The 9,503-nt window shown below is 47.4% G+C and overlaps 2 protein-coding genes across 2 annotated transcripts; one reads left to right on the top strand and one right to left on the bottom strand.

The window, feature by feature from the left end:
• Nucleotides 1–5,959: 5,959 nt before the first annotated feature.
• LOC108029511 (baramicin A1) lies at nt 5,960–7,085 on the top strand. Its single transcript, XM_017101808.3, has 4 exons — nt 5,960–6,078; nt 6,139–6,351; nt 6,418–6,926; nt 6,982–7,085. Exons 1-4 carry the CDS (start codon nt 6,027–6,029, stop codon nt 6,988–6,990), a joined length of 783 nt encoding a protein of 260 aa, XP_016957297.1. The 5' UTR covers nt 5,960–6,026; the 3' UTR covers nt 6,991–7,085.
• On the bottom strand, nt 6,940–9,439 carry LOC108029510 (N-acetylglucosamine-6-sulfatase). The gene is made up of 4 exons (XM_017101807.3): nt 8,830–9,439; nt 8,074–8,776; nt 7,381–8,018; nt 6,940–7,323 (listed from the first exon to the last, which is right to left on the bottom strand). Exons 1-4 carry the CDS (start codon nt 8,830–8,832, stop codon nt 7,180–7,182), a joined length of 1,488 nt encoding a protein of 495 aa, XP_016957296.1. The 5' UTR covers nt 8,833–9,439; the 3' UTR covers nt 6,940–7,179.
• Nucleotides 9,440–9,503: the final 64 nt, after the last annotated feature.

Raw genomic sequence — 9,503 nt, 5'->3', positions numbered from 1 at the left:
TTGCAATACGAGCACCACAAAATGTCTCTCCAAACTTTAATACTCTATTACTCACATTTACATACATTGCCCCCTCTTGACGACGGCCTGCAAAGTGCCCGATATTGACAAATTGCCGCGAATTCCCTCTGCAGATTAGCCGATAGTTCACCGCCAAAGAATGTCGGATTAATCTCACGCAAAATGCGTCAAGCGCCGCTGGCCAATAAACAATATAGCGATAATTTTGCGGCATGTAATTAAATTACTTAGCCAGTTGCAGTGACAGGCAGGACGCAGGACGCAGTGGCGCGATGTGCGCCGGACAAATCCTTTCAACGGGCCCGCGAAGTACCGATGTGGCTGAGCCCGGGGACATATTTCCATAAAGCCACCGCATCCACCGCTGTCAATATGCGGATTAACGCATCAATTACACGGACAAGGACGAGGGACGACTCGGGGCGGAGGGTCGAGGGATACACATTGCGCGGAATATGCCCGCGGGGGAGGCTAGCTGTTGCTCGCAGCGACAAAAATTTCATTTCGCCGGGTAATTTAATTAATTGCAGAATTTCACAATTTCACAACCATGCCGCCCGGCTGCGAAAAACAATTTGAATTCCGCTCCAGCTCTCCGGCGTAATCGTCATAATCCCCGATTCTAGTCATTGCCGTTCGCATTTATGATGTGCATGAAGTGCTATTTCAGCCATTGCCCATTTCCCGGACACTGGCCAACTAAATTAATTCGATAATTGACTTCCATTGCCTCGCCGGAACCATTGTCATCCCTTCCGGATCTCCATCTCCCCCTCCAGCTCCGGGACCCTGACCATGAGCTGCTGCTGCTCGTTCACTTTTTATGGGCGGCGCACACAGAAAACATAAAAACGTCTGTTGCGTGTTGCATATGGAAAATTGCCAAAAGTCGGACCCAAAAAAGCTGCCCAAGGAAAGAAGTCGCAGAAGGAAAGGAAATGTTGCCAAGCAGTAAAGGCCAGGCTAATGGCAGCGGCATGACAGTCGGAAGAGACGGACAAGAAAACATGTTCGGGCGGGCGGCCAGCACCGAGCAGTTGGGAGCTGGGAGCTGGCAGCTGGCAGCCAGGAGTCCTGGCAGGAAGTTTTTATAGTTGTGCAAGTGCATGTGATTGCTTTATGAGCTCCAGATGAAGTTGCCGGCACGTCCGCGGCCCGGCTGTCATTTAGTTAATTATAAGCAATTAGCAGCGGATGCTGCCAGCGGGAATTAAATATTAAGCGCCTAAATGCATCTATTGCGCTTTATCGGTCACGAGCGGAACTTGCTCGAATGGCCCACCAGCTGTCGTGAAAGGTTTTCTTGATGTGCTAATCGGACGCAGACCTTCCTAGCTTGCACGTAATTATATGTTTCAGAAGGGTAAATTCATATTAATCGCGAAATCATTAACAAATAGGTCTTTTCCGGCTGTCATCCGTAGACCTTTCCCCAGCAGAAGTATTCAAGAAATCATCAAAATATCTGACCCAGCTTTACTAAGTTAAAATAAGCTTGACTTATATCCTGGCTATCTGCTATCTGCTTACTGAGCCAGTAAGTAATGATCATACACATACGGATTGCGTAAATGCTAAGGCAAGGAAAACAATCTCTCAGAAGACTGATCTCCCACAAAGGCGTCTCCGGGTAATAACACAAAGCATTTTACTATTGTTGACTCATTTGAGAATTGTCTGTCTGCCTGCGTATGGGAATCGGGCAAGAGGAGTGCAGCCTGATTCCGAGGAACGGCAAAGGTAGGCCGGGGTGGCGCGGGCGTAGTGCTGGGGAGAAGGCAGGAGTCAGTGTCGGTGGCATTAATTTGTTCTATTTCCTAGAGCGAGTGGAGGGGGTTCGGGGGGCCTTGAGCCAAAGCGTAAGCAGATGAAGACAGTGTTGATGATGATGCCGGGATGCCCCGGCAACCAGAAACCCACCATCCAGCTACCAAGAGCAGCAGCATTTGTGGCCATGATAAAAGTTGCATGAGCTTGCACTGGGTACTTTATGCTCCTTTCCGCCGCCTGTTGCCTTTCTGCTTTTACACACAAAAAAATGTCAAATGTACAACCTAATTGTTAAGAACACCAGAATACCATAGAATTAACAAAAAACACTATGGATCAGAAATAGTTTTATACTGCAGAACTGGGCCAAGAAATAAAATAAAATACATATTATATATTATATAAAATGGACAATACTATTCAGAAGCCCACAAACAGTAGTCATAAAAATATTCGCAAATATAAAAGGAACATTATTCTGTGGAGCTTTCCAACTCTTTTTAAGAGCTCTCAGCTCAGCTCAGCTCTTCTCCTTGTGATGTTGTTATTTCCAAAGATCGCGCTCAGAAAAGTACTGAACACTGTATTTAAGTAATCTGTAATACGAAGTTATACATGAAGCCGAACACGCCGTGATCCTATTTTGCTCTCTGTATAGATTTTTCGAAGGAGGAGAAAGGTGCACAAGCTCCGGTCTTCGGCCAGTCAGACGCGTTCCCAAGTTGCAGTCAAATTTTCATTTTTCCACTCACGTATTTCGATTAAATTCTCATTTTGGTCATAATTTTCCAGTTTTTACGTTGGCCTCGGCATTAAATTGCAACTCGGCTCCCTGGGACGGATGTGCGCCCCCATTTCCCCAACCCGGAGCCCGTCCAGTCCCACGCCAGTTGGTTTGCTTCTTTATGTGCGTTGCGTATCGAAGGCATCAAGTTCTCTGTCGGCGAATACATTTAGAAAATTAAAAGTTTTCCGGCCCTAGCAGCTACAAAAGTATCTGCAATTGTTGTGCGCTCTCCCCCATAAATCAATTTTCAGCGCGCAAGTTTTATCAGGCCGCATAAATCCGTTAACAAAGCCCCGGCCACCTGATGCCAGATTTCTGTATGTGCGCTGGGCTAATTTGCGGCACGCACACTTGGCTTATTCCCAATGAGCATTGAACGGTGTCGGATAGAAGTACGACCGAAGCGATACATGGTAGCGACAGTTGGCTAAGTCGGACGCAAACTTTTTGCGCGTAATAAATTGATAAATAGTCCACCGCATATGTGTGGCCCAAGGTGGTCTGCGTTGCAGGAGGCAGTGCATCTCTGTGCAGCTGCCAAGTGTGCAACAGTTTTCGTTGCCCCTCGCTGGCGGCTGGCTGCAGAGTGTGGCATACTCAGGGGCTGGGTAGATGCAATACGGCTTTGGATTCGGATTATAATCGGTATGACTGTACCTACGCTGCTCCAAGGAATCTGAAGATAATGTATTTTGGAATTGTAACCCGAGTCTGCATTAGGGATTAGTTCTCGACTGTATAAATGGGTATTTTCTCGATGCTTTTTTAAGTAAATAACGCCTTACAGTGAAAGTAATTTTAGCATTGGCGTTGGCACGGAAGATACATATTTGTTAAAATCTTACTTCTCAAGCAAGCAGGGCTGGCCCCACTGATGCACTGCTGTAAAGGATCCTTGTAATCCCAGCCAAAGACGACTCCATCAAACAGCGTAGTCAATCAAAAGTAAACATTTCAAGCCCAACTTCTCGAAGGGTCCACCTTTTCAGCATAATTCACGCGAACTCATCCATCTGTTGTTTTTCGATTATGTCGCATTGTCTTGGCTTAAAGTTTTTCGGGCCCAACGGGCAGCAGCAGGACAGCCGGGATGTCCGGCAACTCGGGGTGTTGCCCGGGAATACTACAGCGATTCCTACTTATGCCTCAATTCGGTTGCCTTGTCACGGCGAGTGCACAAAGCGGAGTTGAGACGAGGATGGTGGGATTGCCGGGTGGCCGGGAGTGCCATCCGGGCGACATGACAAAGGGACGCAGAAGGACCCTGGCGCATCCTCGGACCCGTGCATCACAAGACATGACATGGCACGAGCCATTCCGTTTGTTTTTCTATTCCCATTTTACAGCCGTCCACCCGTCCACTGGCCAAACAAATTTTTCTCTGTTGTTCGCTGCGATCCCTGAGTAAAATATTATGTTACCCGGCGACAAAGAAGGCGGAAACTTGCTCCTGGCTAAAACGAAATGAAAGGGCCGCTAAAAACGTATTTAAACGCGATTTCCATAAGCGAATTCCCCGGTTATGCATATGCATGTGCAGCAAGCCGCACACAACACAAGCAATTCATTAGGCGAACGCGGCTGCGGCAAATAGAAAATTACTGACAAAACACTGGCCGACAGTTTACGAGCCGCAGACACTGAACGCCGAATGGCAGGAGCATATTTACAACTTTCAAATGCTTCATTTTATTGGTCTCGAAATGAACAAACGGCGCCCGGGACGGACGCTGCTCCTCCGGTGGCTGCGAGCAAATTTTGCATAATTTATGTGGGTGCGCGCACACGAAGGACTCGAAGGATTCGCAAGGAAAACAACGCACGAGCACACGGCCAACTGATTTAAATGCAATTGCACTGAAGTATGTTGTCGGCGGCTGAGGAGGAGGGCGCGGGAGGGGGTGGAGGGCCGACCGGGGGATATAGAGACATCTGCACGTGCAACCGAAAACATCCGGAGACCATGCCTCCGCCGGGCCATTTCTTTTCATTTGCCAAGGTGCTGAGTTGCACCGACACCAACGTGGCCAAAAGCCAGCAGGAGCTATGCCCCCACTGCGGCCATGGCTTGGTCACAAGTATCGTCTATTTGTCGCCGGGCGGGGCTCTCCTACTCCAGCAAGCAGCGACTCCTGGCCATCCTGCGCCGCCGGCCAAGACAAACAACCGACAAATTTAGTGTATTTTGTGCATTTTTAAAATTGTCCAAATTTATGTGACACGCTGCGCCAATTGATCAGATTAAATAAACATGAGGGCAAACGAATCGAATTTGACTGTGGCCGAAGACAATGCCTGTGGCAGTCTGTATTCAAATGGGGGGAGGGGAACGGTCTGCTTAAGTCATGTGCCACTGTACTGCACATGACTTAAGCAGACAACAGGGTCAGTCTGTGATGCATAACGACATCAATTTATACAACCTTATCTGGATATAATTTTATTTAATTTCTAATGATGGCTTACTTAACTACCAACAGAGAGGCGTTACTCTAGTTCACTCTAATCAATTCAAAAAGCTAAACTTGGAATAATATAAATAAATATATATATATCGGGAGTATCTTAGCAGGTACCCGTTTTGTGAAAAGGTGCCAACACCTGAGGCACTTTTAATGAATACAACATGGAAAAAGTGAAATAAAAATATTTGATTTTCTTAAAGTAAAACGAAAAATAGCTTAAAAAAACTTATAATTTTGTATGGTTAATCGTTCGAATCCATTCTTCACTGAGTCATGTAGTTAAGCATATTTATTTTCAGGATTTCAATACCTAATATTTCAAAAATTGTGTACAAATATTTAACATTAACAACTTTTTAGCATTGAATAAGTTAACTATATTTACAGAAGTACTAACATCAACAAAAAATACCTAACGGCAATGCTATTACATTATTGTTTGTCAGGAATACCTAAAATTTCAATCCAATGTGGCTTCCACTTATTCAATATTTACGGCACTTGAGCACCACCCAATAGCAACACGCGACTGTCAGGAAAAGAACATAGTTAAGGTGCATATATTTCGTGGCTCAGGAAGTTCGACAGTTTCAACGTGAAACTAAACACCTTCGAAGGAACACAGTTTGATGTTATTCTTGACACATTCTAGTGCCCATGTCACAAATAATAACAGCAATGCATAGTACACGAGAACTAAACGAGTTATCAAGCTCTTCCAAATAAACGATCAGCGATTCCATGGGATAGGTAGATTATGCAGATGTTTAATGTTCGCCTATTGCCGCGGGCCAGTGCGCCAACTGATTCAGAAATTCCCGACGGCACTTCCATGCCAGGTCGGATTGTGACGTTTGGGAAATTCTGTGCGATCGCTGTAAACAAGCTCACCCAGATGCTTGATATCTGTGTACTTGCCAGCTATAAGTACTGCCAGCTGCCGGACTGCAGTCAGTTGAAGCTGCGCCTGGGAACTGCTCAAAATGAACTCGTTCGGATTAATTGCACTTGCTGTTTGTGGAGTTCTCTGCGTTGGTGAGACCCTTGAAATATATTATTTTAAATAAAATGTTACAAGAGCTAAACATCCTTCAGTTGCGGAACCGCAAAAAACCTACGACGGTCGCGACGGTCCCCATGTCTTTGGCTCGCCGGGTAGTCAGGTCTATATTCGGGGTCAAAACGAAGGTGTCTATAGCGTGCCTGGCGTGGGTGGCCAGTTCGAGAACGCTCCTCGGCGGGGAGAGCATGTGTACACCGACGAGCTCGGGAACACATTCGTAAACCGCAAGAACGCTGGTGGTCCAGGTAAAGAGAGATCTTGTACAGTAGCCAAAGGAAATGTTCTTATAACCGACAAACATTCGACCCTAGCCTCCCACACAATCAGTGGTCCCAGTCTCTCAGCCCAGAACGTGGGTCCCACAAGTCAGAACGGCCCCTACGGAGCAGTCCCAGCACGTCCTCGTCGCAGTCCTCAATTTCACGTAGAGCGCCCGGATCGCACTGTTGACTTTGGAGACGGGGGTTTCAGCATTCAGCGCAGCCGCCGTAGTCCCCAGTTTTATGTGGCACGACCAGATCGCACTGTAACTGTTGGTAACGGCGGAGTCTACATTCAACGCGACCGCCGCAGCCCAGTGTTCCTTGTTTTGCGCCCGGATCGCACTGTAGATTTCGGCAGTGATGGTTCCGCCGTTCAACGCTTTCGCCGTGGAGTCAACGATGCCCGCGTCCAGGGTGAAAACTTTGTGGCCCGTGATAACCAGGCTGGTATATGGGACAACAATGTTTCTGTTTGGAAGCGTCCCGACGGTCGCACAGTCACAATCGACAGGAACGGAAATGCCATTGTGTCCGGACGGGGACGCCCTGCACAGCGTGTAAGTAATCGGATTACCAAGCCAGAGCTCTCAACTAATGTATTGATATTTGCAGTACTCCTAAAAAAAACACTAGACCATATGACATATAACTATTTTCGGGCCACGTAAATAGGTACTTAAATCACATAATATGAATACAGAAATATCCAAAAACTATATCGCTATGCGAACACGAATTTGGTTTGAGTTGCTCTTATGACTGCAAGCTTGGTTAAGGAAGAGTAGTATTCCCACAGTAGTAGTAGTAAGATTACGGAAAACACGAGTGTCCAGAGCACTGGGTCAGATTCCTTAGTCGCAATGAATACAAAGCTCGTTCTATGGGCAGCAGATCGTAGGCTATGTTCGTCATTTGAAAAGGATCCAATTGCAGGTCATAAGCCTCTAAATAGTTCTAAGGAAAGGGATTCGACTCAGATGTTGCAATAGGCTCAACAAGCTGCTACTTTACCTCATTATCCCGAAACTCGCAATAAATGCGATCCTCCCGGTGACGAATGTTTCTTAGGCAAGCGTAGGTATTGTTCCACGAGTCCTGGCAATGGCAGTCCGCCACTGGCGTGCACTGCGCCAAACGGTCTTGCTCCGACCAAGGGCATTCGGGATTGTAGGTGCCCACAGTTCCTTCTCCCCAGTATTCGACAAGCAAGGAGCGTTCGAAAAATGGGATTTTCCGCTCCTTGTTGAACAGAATCTCGTGGAACGATTGCCCATCCATGTAGGCGGGTGTGTTAACGTTGGCCCAAGCCAATATCGTCGGCGCCAGATCCACCAAGCTGACGGCCGTGTCAATATGGCTCTCAGGTGCGATTCCCGGTCCCCGGACTAGGAGCGGTATGCCAATATCCGTTTCGTAGGGCTGTCGCTTGTCGAACGGCTGAGCGAACTGGCCCACATGGTAGCCATTGTCCGATGTGTAAATGATGTAAGTGTTGTCCAGGCACTTCGTCTCGTTCAGCACGGCCACCAAGGTGGCCACTAGCTCGTCCACAGCCAACAGCGACTCCCAGCGCTTCTGAAAGTACTTGTCTATGGTTTCGATCGTTTCGTTGGGCAGACTTCGCGATGCTCTAACCAACCAGTGCTTATCTGTAAAGGTTTCGGGTTTATTGCTATACAGTTTTGGTACCGATAGTGCATTTACCCTTCTTAACTTGATTAAAACTGGGTGTGCGCACGGCTTTTATGTGGGAAAACACGCCCTCGTGTCGCGGGGCAGGAGTAAAGGGCTCGTGGGCTGCCGGTGGAGCCACCATGGCAAAGAAGGGTTGAACATTTCCAGTGGCTAGGCTAGCATTTCTCAGAAAATCAGAAGCACGGTCCCTTAGGAGGTCGGTCAGGTAGGACGACTCGTAGTGCACGTTCCCAGAGTTCTCACGCAGCGTGTAATTGTAGTACCGGGAATTTCCGTGAAGGCCAAAGAAGTGGTTCCATCCTTTTGGCACATCGCCGGCGCCCCAGTACTGATTAAGGTACTTTCCTCCAAAGAAGGTGTTGTACCCGTGCTGCTGCAGGATATGCGGCAGAGCTCTGGGCTCCAGGGCCCTCCGCCAATGCGGCCCGTAGCAGCCACCACTTACGGAATTGTTGCGGGTGCCGTGGTTGTGCGCATACATTCCAGTAAGCAGACTCGTCCGCGCAGGGCAGCAAACGGGCGTGGGCGTGAAGGCGTTGTGGAACAGGGCACCTCCGAAACCCAGCAGCTGGATCGTCTGCTCCATGGGAAACATCCCGCGTAGCTCCACATCCTGATCGTCGGACAGGATCAACAGGATGTTGGGTAACTTCTGGGTGGCGACATTTCCCAGGCACGCGAGCACTAGAGTAATCAGGGGCGTTAAGCCGATCTGCAAGGATGGGCGACTGGAAGATTGTTGGGATACGCCTTAGAGTTACTCACCATGGAGCAGTTCTCAGTTTTTTTTGTTTACATATATGTATGTGATAACAATCAAGCCCGGCTCCAAAATTCAGGGCTGCAAATCACACTGCGGATCTTCTAGTGTTGCAAAATGACTGGCGGTTGCAAAAAGGCCACTAGCCAGTCGAAGTCATTTATGACGTCATTTCCAGCAGGGGAATTTAAGAAATATCACCAACAAGGCGTTCCGAACTGATGACTCTGTTCATGCCTTTTACACGGGTGCGGGAAAAAAAGAAGATGCCCGTCACATGCATATATTTGCTTATATTGCGCCTATATGCAACAAACTGAATACATTCTGTACGCACTCTCTTGAAATGCATCTGTAAGCTGTACGCAGGAATCAGCTATAGACACTAAATTAATTAATTCTGCAGGCACTTGTTTAATGAATATACCAAGAAATGCATCAAACACCATCAAAAATCAAATATCAGTAAGCTTTGACAAGAAATACGTAAAACTGGATAACTTAGCACTCCTAAAACAGCTAGAAAAAGATTCCGTTCTGATGTTGCCACTACAAGTTTGAAATTATTTGACGGCCATAAGGCTGCCACATGTTTGAAATTATTGTGCCGCCCTGGTGCTGTCACAGTTGTCTTGCTGCCAAGTGGCCAGACCACCCAAAAACAGTTAAATGGCAGCAC

This window comes from Drosophila biarmipes, chromosome 2R, assembly GCF_025231255.1.
Source record: "Drosophila biarmipes strain raj3 chromosome 2R, RU_DBia_V1.1, whole genome shotgun sequence".
In the NCBI taxonomy this organism is placed as follows: domain Eukaryota; kingdom Metazoa; phylum Arthropoda; class Insecta; order Diptera; family Drosophilidae; genus Drosophila; species Drosophila biarmipes.
Note: the sequence above shows the minus strand (reverse complement) of the source record. Positions and strands in the feature narration are given on the sequence as shown.

Bases quoted from the DNA above. Each gene is read 5' to 3' on its own strand.
- LOC108029510 (XM_017101807.3), bottom strand. The intron at 8,019-8,073 runs GTAAATGCACTA...AAACCTTTACAG, and splicing joins TTTTAATCAAGTTAAGAAGG to ATAAGCACTGGTTGGTTAGA. The intron at 7,324-7,380 runs GTAAAGTAGCAG...CCCTTTCCTTAG, and splicing joins GCGAGTTTCGGGATAATGAG to AACTATTTAGAGGCTTATGA.
- LOC108029511 (XM_017101808.3), top strand. From the start codon at position 6,027: ATGAACTCGTTCGGATTAATTGCACTTGCTGTTTGTGGAGTTCTCTGC. The intron at 6,079-6,138 runs GTGAGACCCTTG...AACATCCTTCAG, and splicing joins TTGTGGAGTTCTCTGCGTTG to TTGCGGAACCGCAAAAAACC. The intron at 6,352-6,417 runs GTAAAGAGAGAT...ATTCGACCCTAG, and splicing joins CAAGAACGCTGGTGGTCCAG to CCTCCCACACAATCAGTGGT.